The sequence below is a fragment of the Melanotaenia boesemani genome, chromosome 14 (genome assembly GCF_017639745.1).
Source record: "Melanotaenia boesemani isolate fMelBoe1 chromosome 14, fMelBoe1.pri, whole genome shotgun sequence".
NCBI classification, from domain to species: Eukaryota; Metazoa; Chordata; class Actinopteri; order Atheriniformes; family Melanotaeniidae; genus Melanotaenia; species Melanotaenia boesemani.
Window position 1 is genome coordinate 29,595,354 of NC_055695.1, and position 14,822 is coordinate 29,610,175.

Here is a 14,822-nt window from a genome sequence, read left to right on the forward strand (position 1 = left end):
CCGATTTATAATGACCAGTTAACCTAAAATGTGCAAAATTTCCCTTATTTTACTGTTACTTGCAAACTAATTCATTTTCTGTACTGCTTAGTCCAGTTTGGGGTCACAGGGAAGAGGGAGATTATCACAGCAATCAGCAGGCGAAAGGCTGGCGGTTGGACAGGTCGCCAGTCCATCGCAGGGAACAGCATAGAGACAAACAACCACTCAAACTCATTTTGACTGAGAATTTAGTGACCATTTAACCTAACATGCATTTTTTTTGGACTGATGGTATAATATATAAAAACAAAAAAACAAACAAACAAAAAAAAAAACAGTAGGTTGATTAACTTGTGACTTGGCTGCTGTAGGAGTCACAACTCTGGGAAACTGGAGTGAAACCAGAATCACCTCCATACTTGTGTTGGTCGGCTTTAGCACTTTTCTGTGTTGTCTGTCTCCAAATCTAATCTACCTTACAATATAATAACATTTATTTATTCTTTATTTTTATTGAATTGGTTTATTATTGAAACTGAGGAATGTTCATGCTCACACCACCTGCTGTATTTTTGGTTTTTGATGTTTGTGGAATGAAACTTTAACGTGCTATCATGGTTAAACTAAATACATTTAGTGAGAAATCCATCTAAAATCTAGGAGAAGTAATATATTTTTAACGAAAATAACGTGAATTACTTTATTTTAAAAGCACTGAAAACAAAATTAGGGAAATAAATACATTTGACTTGACATTGTCCATTTATGCCCTAATGCTGCCCTCTTGTGGCTGATGCGTGTTACTACAAACAGGCGCCCCTGCTACGCAATATCCGGTTGTGCAGCAGCCATTTTGTCTGTTCGGGCAAGTCTACCCTGACGGTTACAAACTGCAGTTCCACCTTAGCAAACAATTTAAAATGTTGTTTTGACGTATTTGTTTTACACTAACCGCGACCTGGGCGCCATATAAAATTTATATATATCTTTTAGAAACTGAAGGGGTTTTCCTCTTCGAGATAAATCCATATTTTAGCGTGAGAAACGCGCGTAAGCTTAGACATGTCGTGTGAAGAAAGCTACTTGGCTATCATACGCTATCTGACGGATGAACGGGAGCCATATGCACCAGGAACGCCTGGTAATACGAAGAGAAAAATACGCAAAGCGGCTGCCTGCTACGTTGTCCGAAACGGAACTTTGTTTTACCAGCGTCGACTGAAGGGCCAGAATGATTTTACGGAGCTGGAGGTGGTGCTGCAGGACAGCCGGAGGAAGGAACTTATCAACGAGGCGCACATAATAGTGGGAGGGGAGCACCTCAACCAGCAACTCACCTGGGAAATAATCTCTCAGAAATACTGGTGGAGAGGTAAGAAACTGGGGGAGAAGTCACGCAGCGTATTTGCATGTAGTTACTGTGGAGTGACCGGCTCAGTATGTGTAAATATCTAATAAAATACGTAAAACGCGACTATCACTGCCGTACACACAAGCTCTCTCTGCTGCCATCTAGTGGTTAGTTCAAGTGCTGACTTTTTGTGGGATATTTTTTTGTTTTTTAAACATTCGTCCCTGCAGTTATTACAATAATTGTATTGTAAGTATGCAAGGAGACTGGTTAGTTATTGTAAAAGTTTGCATATACTCTCTTTACTGCCTGTTTAATGTTAATTATTCTTTAGTATATAAATACAGTTATTAAATTTTTATTAACCTTTAATTGATAATGGTGTAAATAGTCCTTATTCTTTTACAATAAACCTTTGGTGAATGATAAAATATTTTTTATAATTTTATTTAAATGATTCTTTAAACTAAATGTAGTAATAGTAAACATGAAAACAATTACAGTTGAGACATCCTGGGTAATTCTCAATTATATTATTTTCTATTACATAACAATTCTAGTACTGTATAAAAGTCTTGAGCCACCCCTAATTAATTTATAGTTCCACCAAGAATTTTTGAGTGGTGTCGAGCAAATAGTCTATTAAGCTCTCTGGAGGTATTAAAATTTTTTTATTTGGACATTGGCCTTTTTTTCCATTTTGTACCTGACCATTTTCAGAGGTTTCTGTTTGACCTATGAATAATGTAAACATGTAAACTCATGGGATGAACCGGTACTGTGTCGTCACATTTCAGACTATTAAAGCATGAACAAAAACCCAAGTAACTTTGGGTCTTCAGACCTTAACATTACTGAAGCAGTGTTGGATCATCTGGACAGATAATTGAACAAAAGGCATAAACAGCCAAATAGGAGCTTTGTAAAATCCTCCAAGAAGTCTGGAGAACTGTTCCTGAAGAAATTACTCAAAAGCTTGCCTTAAATCTGGAATGTCTAACTCTTTCTAGTTCAGGGGCCACACACACTGCAAACTGATCTCAAGTTGGCCAGACCAGTAAAATAACTGACCACTCTCAATTTTTTCGTTTTGTTTGCTTTTTGTGTGCAAAGAAATACATTATCAAGATATTTAGATTTAATTAACTATCCTTTTAGAAAACATAATTTTTCAAGTTGTTCATTTCTTAAGAAAAACAAATTCAGTTTCAACAATATTTAGCTTCTGTTTATCATTTACACGTTCATTACAACTTACGGATCACAACAGATCCACAAAGTCATAAAATATTCAGTCCCAGGTATCTGGAACTGAACAATCCAGTGTTTCACATCACAATCAGAGTAACTTTTCAAGATGTAGACGTTACTTTAAATGTACACACATGTACATTTCTTCATGTGTGTAGTAATTCTGACCACCTGAAGTGGCTCATCTCATAATACAAACTGAAGTCAGATCTATTAGGTAAGAAAGACATAAACGATAGAACAAGATGTCCTGCCTCGACTTTGTTTTCTTTTGGGTTTTTTTTTTTTCCGATTTAGATATAAAATCCAACCTTATGTGGACAAATTAGGGGTTCCAATTGCTTTTATTTAAAAATTGCAGGTAATATTTTCTGTGTCATTTCCACATTTATCACATTCATCCTGTGGGCCACTTTGGACTCTCTGGTGGGTTGTTTTTGGTCCTCGGGCCATATGTTTCACACTCTTTGTACAGAGGGTACAAAGTGTTTTAAATAATACAGGTAGTTATATAAAATATTGATTTTCAAGCTCATTTTTATATATGTATTAGACATTTTTTGCACAATACTGTAAATAGTTATGCAAGAAGCAGCTTTGCAAACACTTAATTTGCCCTAATTTGGTTTAATTTTGGTGGAGACAAAACTAACATCAGGTGTCTCACAGTCCAGTGATTGGTGCGTTGTCCTTCCTCAACTCCTCCAGGTATCTTGAAGAACGTGAAGGACCACATCAGAGAGTGTGCTCACTGTCAGAGCAGGCGCGGCGCTGACGACGGCTCCGGGCCGCGGCCGTTCTCCCGACCGGGAAGACGCAGGGCCGCCGCCAACGATGAAGAGGAGGAGGAAGAAGAGGAGGAAGAGGAAGGAGATGACAGTTTATTTGTCACAGATTTGTCTTTCCAGCAGAGATCAAAGGTTGCCAAAACACCCAAACATGAAGTGGTCTTTGTAAGTGTCAAAGAGGACAGTTTATTAAATGATTTAAATGCTTCTCTGGGTGAAGATGATGGATATAAAACTGTTAGTCCTGCATTCCTTCCAGGTTGACAGCAAGGGTGAGGTGAATCAGTTCTTACCCAAACACAGCCAGACCATGTTGGACAAACTCAACAAGCAGCGTCTCAGCAATCAGTTCTGTGACATCACGCTGCTGATCGAAGGCGAGGAGTACCGAGCACATAAAGCCGTCCTGGCGGCGTGCAGCGAATACTTCAACGAGCTCTTCTTTGAGAAAGGAGCTGCGACCACACACGAAGCCGTGGTGGACCTCTCCGGTGAGCCTCCGGCTTGTTCGTGTCTCTGCTGAGTAGGGGTGTCACCATTTTAGATTGTCAAAGAAATGATCACAATTTTACAGCTGTCACGATTATTATGTGTTCGTTTCACAACATAAAGATGTAAAACCAGATGAGAACTTTTTATAGGCTTTAACATTTTATTTATTTCTATCTGTTGATGCAAACATAAAAAATAATCATAAAGTAAAGTAAAGTTTCATTCCAACTAAATCCCTCCTGCTTTGTAAACCATTAATAAATCCTACATATTAACTCTGGATTTCTCTCAGAGAGGACAGATGGAAAAGGCTACAGGAACTCAACCTGGAGAAGTCCCCTTTCCACCGCAGGATCTTTTCATTTACCTGGGATTTAAAAAAAAAACTCAGTGGATTTTCTCCGATATTAAACTTTCCCTGAAAAAAGCGTCTAGTAGAGGGGTAGGACTTTACATAATCCCTGCCGATCTTGATGAGCTCTGATTGGTAGAATGTTTGCAGCGTGCCGCACGTCCACGTTAAAGCTGGTGTGTGTCTGCAGACATCACTTGTGAGTTTTCATCATTTAAAAAATGGTGCTATGAGAAGTTGATGGACAATTAGGTCCAGGCTCTTTTAAGTGTATCTGTCCAGCGCGACAGAGTGTCTGGGAATAAAAGCTGACAAGCTGGGAGAGCTGAATGTAGGACACACACTGAAACACACTAGGGAGAAATTAAAGAAACTTAAACATGATTAAAGAAGCCAGAAAAAAGGGATCAAAACAGGCGAAGTGGATCTGACTGACGTAGCCGTGCCAGCCATCAGACTAAATTTTCCAGAACTTAGCTGTGTGGTGGAAATGCAAATAACACAGATTACCAGAAATTCTTTTACCCTTATAAATAAATTCTGGGTCATAAAATTCCTGGAATTGTCAGTGGAAAACTTTATTATAAAACTGAGTAGAAAGTGTAGAAACCCAGGAAAACCATCTAGCTAGCTTTGACTTCCAGCTGTCCTTTAACAGATTAGCTGCTGTTTGTTTGGGACACAAATAATACTGGAACAATGGAAATAAAGAAACAAGACCACAAATCTGGAATTAAACAGTTTCTTCTACAGAATATTGCACTTACAAAAAAAAAAAAAAAACAAACAACCTCACGCCGAGTCGATTCTGTTCAAAGACACTTGATCTTTTCATGTAATAACAACCTCTGTCGTACTTTCCTACGCTTAACTCGCCTTTTCTGCAAGAACAAAAAGCAGCACAAGCAGCACCGTGTTGTTCTTCTTCTCTGTGGAAGTTACTGTAAACTGCCGGCATGTTTCGGACTCATGCCTTTATGGAAAGTGATGATATTGAGGGATCGTTACGATTGATTTATTGTGGCGTTTAATATGATGATTAATCATGAAACAAAGTAATTGTGACATCACTGAGTGACTTCCACTGATGCTCGTCTGAATTTTTTGCTCTTCCCTCTGCAGGTTTTGCAAAAGCCAGCTTCCTGCCGCTGCTGGACTTTGCGTACACCTCCACGCTGACGTTTAACTTCTGCATCATGGCGGACATCGCCAACCTCGCCAGACACCTGCTAATGACAGAAGTGCTACAGATATGCGAGTCTGTGCACAAGCAGGTGGAGGAACAGAAGCTGACAGTGTATCAGAAAGGAGACGTGCACACGGTGGTGTCGAGCGAGATGCCTTCTCAAGAGGCCTCAAAGAACCAGGCTGAGGCCTACATGGTGACCATACAGGGCGATGGCAGGGCGGTGGTCACACACAGCGGCGTTGCTGTGTCGGGTGAGTCTTTGGCCTTTGTTGAAGCTCCTAAAGAAGCCTACATCCATCAGCCGGTGACGGTGGTTACTCAGACAGTAGAGGGAGAAGCACTGCATGCTGGGGAGGCTGAACACGATGAGACTGTGGCCTTGATCGCTCATAGCGGACATGTGCAGCCCGGTGACACCGTCACCGTTATCTCTGGCAGCGCTGAGGGGATGGAGGGTGAGACGATGACCGTGGTCACCCACAGCGGTCAGGCCGGAGCCAGCGAGTCCCTCGCCGTGGTGTCGGCCTGCTTGGCTATGGAGCAGCCGCAAGTTGCTGAAGCGGGAGCTTTTGTCATAAACGTGGACCCGGACCGAGTGAGCTCCTCAGAGGTGGCCGAGCTGGAATCTGCTGCGCCACCGCCACCGCCGCAGGAGGAAATCACGGAGGCTCAGAGCGAAGAACCAGCACCACCACCTCCAAAACGCAAACGGGGCCGCCCAGCCAAGGCGAAGAAGGAGGTGGAGGAGTTAATCCCACTGGAGGAGGACCCCTCTGCAGACGATGGCTACACTGACAAGCAGGAGCTGACATCAGACGACCCGAGCAGAAGGCGCCTCCGGCAGCGCTCCATGGCCGAGGGCGGCTACGCTCGTCTGCACATGGGGCTGGAGGATGAAGAGGAGGGGAAGAAAAGTTCCACTCCACCACGAGCTGCTACTCCTAAGGTACAGAGTTTTTTCTTTTCTGTCGTCACCTGTCAGAAGGTAATGATGGTGAGCTTTTTCATGATATATACTGCAAACACCAGCCGATGTTCCTGGGAGGTTTCTGTTATTAGTTATTGCTAATCAGAATTTCAACCAGCCAAATTTTAATAAATTTAAATTTTATAAAATCAACTGAATGCATTTGTTTCTTATAAAAAGGCTAAACAACAACTTTCTCTCAACGTTGTTTCTTCCATCTTGGAATTTGGTTCTAAACACACTTGAAAAAACTTTTAAACTTAGATGTTTTTTACTTTACTTAAATAACAAGCTGAATTTTGGCTGCCCAACATCTTTTCAATATTTGAACAGAAGTCAAAGATTATTTACTAAAAACAGATAAATGAATAATAATGATAGATTATTTTAATAATTCAGGCTGTCCTGGTGACTGTGGAAGTTTGCGGTCTTTTACCATCTCCATGTTAAGATTATTTGTCCCAACAATGAAATGGTGTGTTTAATCTCTTCTCTTTCTGCCTCCTGTCCAAAAATAACTAACTCAAAATAAATAAAGTATATCTTCACAGCTTCAAGGGCTGCATTTATAATCCTGGTCTCTACAGAAAGCTGAGACATGTGAGATTACTACAGAAGTGTCAGAACACAGTGTGTTACTGTGTCAGAGTCAATTCACCAGGAACCCAGTAGAAAATATAAATTATATCTTCTCCTGAAAAAAAAACAGAGGATAGCAGCCCAGTTCATCTTGGAATAAGTTAAGTAATGTCTGATGAGGAACTGTGTAAAAGTAGAAGCTAAATTAGGGAACCTGAGCAGGTTTACAGATGTTTTAATTAGGGGGGGGATACGCAGGTAAATATCTCACCTCTATCAGTGGTCAGTCAGGACAATCCAAATTCACCTTACCATGAATACCATGAATATCCAGGAAAAAAGTGAAGTCCAAGATATTATGTGATAGGTGAATACTTACACTACACTATAAATCTCCCTTCTTCTTCATGGAAACTAGCCAGACCTTCATGATTCACTTCAAACAAGACAGAGTCCTTGGAGAACACATTAGCTGGAATCAAATTTTTCACCACAAAACAACAAAAGTACGACATGATTTCTGATTCTGGCTGCTAGCTCTGAGTTTCTGTCCCACAGTGATGAGACAGACATCTTCGTAATCAGCAGAGTCTCTGCTTTCATATGTCACCTGGTTTGTGTGGTTTGCTTAAAGTGGAGAAATTAGAAGAAGCTCTAAAGCGGACAGTTCTGTTCTCATGTTTTTCTTACATTCCCATGTTATTGCTTGGGGTTTAACTGGGTTTAATTTTGATGCCAGTGCTCGGTAGAGTCTTGCAGCTGAGTTTGACTGCTATGCTACATGTTAGCATTGCTGCTCCCTGTACAGGGCGCTCTTGTGATAAAAAGGTACATTTTTTGTGTGTGTGTGTAGATGCTTTAGTCTCTACAGCACATTGCATTTTTTTCTTTGTTGCACATCAGCAACTCGAAACCTGAGAGCTTCTTTTTCTTTCTATCTCTTGTTTTGTCATCAAACTCCTCCTCTGCATGGTCCTGCATTTTTTTCAATAACAATTTAGCAGTTTTTCCAACTTGCTGGGTTAGTAAACCTCTCTTGTTTATCTTCTGCGTCTCAATCACTATGAGCTAGCTTGCATGGAAAAGGCGTAGTTGGAGCTATTTGTCCCTCACCAGCGGCTGTAGTTTCAAGATGGCAGACTGTCATGGTGCTGCCCTACCAGCTTACTCGTCATATGTATAAACAAATCTAAAATTCCTCATTTACGCGAATGTGTCAGACAATTAGCGGAGGTCACAATACACCAATAATAACACATACATATACGCAGACATCAATTTTGGCCAGTAAACAACAGAAAATGTTACACAATGTCCCTTTAATTCGTTAAAATTAAAAAGTCCAGAATAGCCTTTTAAAAAGACATTTTTATTGTGTTTGAGAAACTTTTTTTTTTAACATAATTTTTTTATTTAATAAGTCTTTTTCTAAATGGTGTTTTAGGTGGGTCCAAGGCACGGGAAGAGGGGAAGACCACCCAAGCAGCCAGTAGAGACTCAGGTGGAGGAACAGCCTGAGTGTGAACCTGCAGCAGAAACAACTACTGTGGAGAGCCCGATGACGGCCGAGGTCGGCACAGAGGAGGCTGAAACGAAGGAGCTGGAGCCAGAGACTGGAGCCAAGCAGCATCAGGCCACAGCACAGAGTGCTGTAGACGGAGAACACACGTGTTCAGAGTGCGGCATGTCCTTCCAAAGACGCTACTCTCTTATCATGCACACGCTAAAGCATGAGAAAGCTCGCGGGTACAAGTGCAGTGTGAGTGTCAGTCAGTTTGGGATTATTCATGTTTCTGAATCTGCATCCTCTCACTGTGGTATTTACTCATCTTTGCAGCTCTGCAGTAAGGAGTTCCAGTACGCCGCCTCCCTCCAGGCCCACCTGGCACGACACAAGCAGCAGAGTAGCCAACGAGCAGCCGCCACCAAAATGCTGCCAGAAAACGGCTCAGAGGGCAGAGCAGGAGGCGACCTGGATGAGAAGACGTCGGCATCACACACCATCAGAGAATTTGTGTGTGACATCTGTGGGAAGACGTTACCGAAGCTGTACTCGCTGAGGATCCACATGCTGAATCACACCGGGGTGCGTCCTCACTCCTGCAAGGTGTGCGGCAAGACATTCGCTCACAAACACAGCCTGAAGATGCACCGAGCCCTGCACGATGTCACCAAGCAGTTCCAGTGTGAGTTCTGCAAGAAGTCCTTTGTGAGCAAGAGGAGCATGGAGGAGCACACCAGCCTCCACACAGGTAGGTCACACAAAGCTAGAGCTCACTCTGATCAAAAGGATTTACACAGCATAATGTAAGCTTCTTGTTTCTGATTGGCTGATTGATAAATCAGTCTTCAGTACAGCAGACAAAAGCAACAGTCACCACAATGAAAATGCAGCATGTTGATCAGTCAGAGTAAATGACACCAAACAGTCAGAAATCACGATTTCGACTATTTCTCTTTTATGTGAGGATGGTCTGATAAGGATCACATGGTGTCCTCGAAGCCTTTGTTCATAATCTAACATTGTTTACAAATGTAGTATCTGTCAACATTATATAAAAAATACTACACTCAATAATTTATTATGTGGCCTGGATACAAAACTATTGTGACAATTGTTCAACATTACTCCAGGTTTTGGTTGTCTTGTTGTCTTCTGGTAGTCTAAGGTGGTGCAGCTCTCATCTCATTTCAGAATGAAAATACACTTACTGTCCACTTTATCAGGTCCACATTGTTAGTAGTGGGTTGGACCCCCTTTCCCTTCAGAACTGCCTTAGTTCTTAGTGTCATAGATTAAACAAGGTGATGAAAACCCTCTTCAGAGGTTTTGCTCCATATTGACATGGCAGCATCACACAGTTGCTGCAGATTTGTCTTCTGCATCCATGATGAGAATCTCCCGTTCCACCACATCCCAAAGCTGCTCTATTGGTTTGGGATCTGGTGACTGTGGAGGCCGTTGGAGTCCAGTGAACTCTGTCATGTTCTAGAAAGCAGCTGGAGATGATCTGAGCTTTGTGACATGGTGCATTATCCTGCTGGAAGTAGCATCAGAAGATGCTCCACTGTGGTCATAAAGGGATGGACATGGTCAGCAACAATACTCAGGTAGGCTGTGCTGGTTAAACCAGGCCACATTGGTACTAAGGAGACCAAAGTGGGACAAGAAAATATCCCCCACACCATTACACCACCAGCAGTCTGAACCATTGATCCAAGGCAGGATGGATCCATGTTTTCATGTTTCCACCAGATTCTGATCTTAGCATCTGAATGTGGAGCTGAAATGGAGACTCATCAGACCAGCAACGTTTCTCCATCTTCTATTGTCCAGTGTTGGTGAGTGTGTGTGAATTGTAGCCTCAGTTTCCTGTTCTTAGCTGACAGGAGGCACCCGGTGTGTCTTCTGCTGCTGTAGCCCATCTGCTTCAAGGTTGGACGTGTTGTGTGTTCTGAGATGCTGTTCTGCAGACCTTGGTTGGAACCAGTGCTTACTGGACTTCCTGCTGTCTTCCTGTCATCTCCAACCAGTCTGTCCATTCTCCCCTCCGACCTCTGACATCAACAAGACATCCTGGTACAGACAACTGCTGCTCACAGACCAACAATGATGCCACATTCAAAGTCACTTAAATCCCTTCCATCCATCCATTTTCTTGCAGCTTATCTGAGGTCAGGTCACAGGGAGAGCAGCATAATAAGCAGAGAAGCCCAGACTTCTCTCTGACTGGCCACTTTTTCCAACATGTCCAGGGGCGATCCTGAGGTGTTCCCAGGCCAGCCAAGAGTCCCTCCAATGTGTCCTGGGTCTTCCACGGGGTCTTCCCCCAGTGGTACGTGCCTGAAAAACCTCATCAGGGAAGCGTCCAGAGGGTGTCCTAACCAAATACCCGAGCCAACTCGTCTGGCTCCTCTCGATGTGGAGGAGCTGCAGCTCTACTCTGAGCATCTCCAAGATAACCTAGCTTCTCGCTCGATCTATAGGAGAGAGCCCGGGCGTCCTGCGTCCTCACCACTCGCTGATAAATTGACAGCTCCACCGCTCTCTTCACCCGAGTGTCCAAGACTACATAAATCTCCTTTCTTCCTGATTCTGATGCTCAGTTTGAACTCCAGCAGGTCATCTTCATGTCTGCATGACTAGATGTGTTGAGTTGCTGCCATGTGATTTAGATGTAACTGAACAGGTGTACCTAATAAAGTGGTCAGTGGATGTATATTTTAAAAACATGAACATCTGAACAATTTACATCTTTCTGATTGGGTTTTAACAACCACTAATAAATTATTTATTTAATTTATATTGTATTAGTCTCAGTTTCAAATCGCATGAATCGTCATAGCAACAGCTGAAACACTAAGAATGATGGTTTCTGATTGGGTTAAGACCAGCTTAATGAAACAGTTAAAGTGTTTATACAAGTGTTTGTTTACATTAACCTCTGTTATTGGGAGGGACACCACATCATTGATGTTTAAATGCATACACAGGTGAATCAAAGTACCTCTGCAACACATGTGGAGCCACCTTCCATCGAGCCTCGGCTCTGAGCAAACACCTGAAGAAGCACCAGCCCAGACCTGAATTCCGTTCATTCGCTTGTTCTCAGTGAGTAAATCATCATCTTCACATCTTCCAGCTGGGGAAGGAGGAAGGTTGACTCATCCCACATCTTCTCTTTCAGCTGTGATAAGAGTTTTTACGAAGCGAAGGATCTCCAGCAGCACATGAACAAGCACATGGGCCTGAAGCCTTTCCAGTGCCAGGTGTGTGGGAAGTGCTACAGCTGGAAGAAGGACTGGTACTCGCATGTCAAGTCCCACAGTGTGGCCGAGCCCTTCAAGTAAGTTTCCACAAAACATGTCTGACCAATGCCTTCAAATGAAGTATAAATTGAACCAAGACTCTTACAGCTAGTCGCCACCAGTGTGATGTGTGTGTGTTTCTTTCCTCAGGTGTAATGTGTGTGGAAAGGAGTTCTTTGAGAAGGCTCTGTTCAGGAGGCACGTGAAGAAAGCCACACATGGCAAGAAGGGGCGAGTGAAGCAGAACCTGGAGAGAGAGTGTGAGCAGTGTGGCAGGAAGTTCACACAGCTCCGAGAGTACAGACGTCACATCAACAACCACCAGGGTGAGTTCAGCGTCGGTTTAACATCAAACCAGAGATTAAAGCAGAGATCATTAACCGAAGGACAACCATCCGGGTCTGAAGCCAGAAGTTGGCCCAAGGTTTATCTAATAGAACACTGAAATGAAACATTAAATGGTAAATGTACTGTACTTAGATCACACTTTTCCAGTCAGCTTGACCACTCAATGCACTTTACACTACCTGTCACATTCACCCATTCACACACACTCATACCCCAATGTACACATAGGGAGGCAAAGTGGGGTTAAGTTTCTTGCCCAAGGACACTTCTACACGTAGTGGGGGAAAGCCTGGAATCGATCCACCGACCTTCCATTTGGAAGAGCAGCCCACACATTATCGTGTTGTTTGCAGTTCTGTAATCATGTATGACTGGTTGGGTTTACAGCAGCATAAACCAGCAGCATCACCGATACACAACATTCCCAGTGCTGTCTCAACAATTATTTATGTTTACCAAAGTGAAGTTCAGTTAACATTAAACATTAAAGCGTTGGCTTTCTGTTGATACGGTACAGTAAAACCTGGCATATTTCAGGCATTGTCACCAATGTTGATTAATCATGATTATTTAATTTAGAGGGTGTGATTACTCTGATTAAAAATCATTTGACAGCCCTTATAAAATATTATCGTTTTTCCATTATTATCAAGTTATTTTAATTTTGCACCAGATCCCAACAGAAGTGATCTAAGGTCCACTTTCCTAAAGAACATGATTATATGTTGTTTGCTGGTGCTACGCTCCCACCAGCAGAGAGAGCACATGTTAGAAATGATTATATCAACCACCTGTAAACGAACAAAAATATCTGGTTTGAGATCAGTTCTTATTTAGTAAAAGCAGCTGGAGGGGTTTGAAAACACAAACTTTTAAACTCAAAGTGAATAAAAGGGGTAATCAAAATCTGCTATACAATATTTTAACATGTGTATCCTTCGTCAAAAATAAGAAAAATCCTCTCATAAGGCTATAACTTTCAATCCATTTTTGTCTGTGTACTGGGGTTTAGTGAGGTCAGTGAGCTGGCGGAGCTACAGTAGCCGAGCTCTTCATGTCTATCCTGGTAACCTTGGTTTTTCCTTTTTTTTTTTTTTTTTGTTTGTTTTTAATTAGTAAAATGTCTCTAAGAAACACCACAGAGGAGGTAATTTGTTCCTATTTAAAAAGGAAAAAAAATAAGGCTATAGGTTGTTCATTTTTTGTTGAAGTTCAGGACTCAGCCAGAACAAAGTATTTATGGTGAGAATCTCACTAATGAAAGCATAAGGTCAAGCATGGTTTCAGCAGGGGGTGGGGCAGGGGGTCCACGGCTTTTCAGTATTGTATTTGTCAGTATTTCAGCATGAAGAGGGTCCTCAAGAAACCACTGATCTAGATCTGAATTTTGAACACCTCTGGACTGAAGTAAATGATGGAGTTTGTCTTTGTCTTTAGGAGTGAAGCCGTTTGAATGCCTGACGTGTGGCGTTGCCTGGGCCGACGCTCGCTCTCTCAAGCGTCACGTGCGCACCCACACAGGAGAGCGGCCGTACGTGTGCCCCATGTGTCAGGAAGCCCACATCGACGCACGCACGCTGCGCAAGCACATGGCCAAATACCACATGGACAACCTGCCCGGAAAGATCATGCTGGAAAAGGACACGCTCCAGTTTCACAACCAGGGCACCCAGGTGGAGCACGCCGTCAGCATCCTGGCGTCTGACCTGCCGCCGGAGCTCCGGCCGGCCCAGCAGCAGCCTTCAGAGGACATAGAGACGGTGCTGATCACCGAGGAGACGGTGGAGGCCGTGGAGGCTGTACAGGCTGTTCAGGCCGTTCAGGCCGGCACCGACGGATCGGTGGCCACGCTGTCGGATCAGGGAATCATGCAGGTGGTGAACTATGTTCTGGCACAGCAGGCCCTCACAGGGACCAAGGGGGAGGAGGCTCCTGAGGTGATTCAGACCATGGAGGTGGAGGTGGCTCATGTAACTGAGGTTGAGTGATGTTGAGCTCAGCATTCATGAGACTGATGGATCTAATAACCCTGATCCTCCCGCTATGTAAAATAATAAAAAAATGTGTAAACTCTGTACAAAGCCGAATGTAAAAGATGCTTATTTTTCTGGTGAAGTTCGGATTCTTAATGAACTTGCAGCACTAAACTATGTGTTTGTGTTCTGTGTAAATATATAAACAGGAGCAGGATGGTGAATTATTGTAGTCTGTTTTCAGTTTGATGCTCTGGAGAAACAATAGTAGAATAAAGTTTCTTGCTTTGGTTTCATGTTCCTCATCTGGTCTGTTAAGGACAGAAAAGCTGTTGGACCATTGTGTTCCATATTCTGCACTAAGTGGTTTTTGTTAATTTCTTCTAAATAATTAATGCAAATGACTGTGAAAATGATTTTTAATGTAAATATATATATATATATATACACACACACACACATACATCTATTTCTCATGACAGCAGTGGAAGGAAGCGAGTGAACAAGCATCTTCGCAGGTGTCTAGGAATCCCACCAAGCTTCACATCAGGGCTATATATCAGGTCTGACCAGTTACAACTACTGTCATTGGTGGACCAGAGTTCAAGGCGATGAAGTACAAGGTCGCGATGATGTGTCTTGATTCCAGCAGTGGAAAGGTCAGAAACGCGTGTCCCAACGCGATCAGGATGGGTAGCGGATACAAAAGTGGCACAAGCAGTAAGTGCTCTGAAGCTGAAG

At 42.8% G+C, this 14,822-nt stretch overlaps 1 protein-coding gene across 1 annotated transcript; it reads left to right on the plus strand.

Annotated features, from left to right (window-relative positions):
- The first annotated feature begins 843 nt into the window (after positions 1-843).
- Positions 844-14,372, plus strand: zbtb11 (zinc finger and BTB domain containing 11). Its single transcript, XM_042006845.1, has 10 exons — positions 844-1,354; positions 3,293-3,537; positions 3,632-3,863; positions 5,339-6,351; positions 8,396-8,710; positions 8,789-9,203; positions 11,446-11,563; positions 11,640-11,798; positions 11,911-12,086; positions 13,546-14,372. The coding sequence occupies exons 1-10, from the start codon at positions 1,045-1,047 to the stop codon at positions 14,094-14,096; spliced, it is 3,534 nt and encodes a 1,177-aa protein (XP_041862779.1). The 5' UTR covers positions 844-1,044; the 3' UTR covers positions 14,097-14,372.
- The last annotated feature ends 450 nt before the right edge of the window (positions 14,373-14,822 follow it).

Excerpts from the sequence above, each read along its gene's own strand:
- zbtb11 (XM_042006845.1), top strand. The coding sequence starts at position 1,045 with ATGTCGTGTGAAGAAAGCTACTTGGCTATCATACGCTATCTGACGGAT. Across the intron at positions 8,711-8,788 it reads CTCGCGGGTACAAGTGCAGT|CTCTGCAGTAAGGAGTTCCA; the intron begins GTGAGTGTCAGT and ends TCATCTTTGCAG. Across the intron at positions 11,799-11,910 it reads AGTGTGGCCGAGCCCTTCAA|GTGTAATGTGTGTGGAAAGG; the intron begins GTAAGTTTCCAC and ends TTCTTTCCTCAG.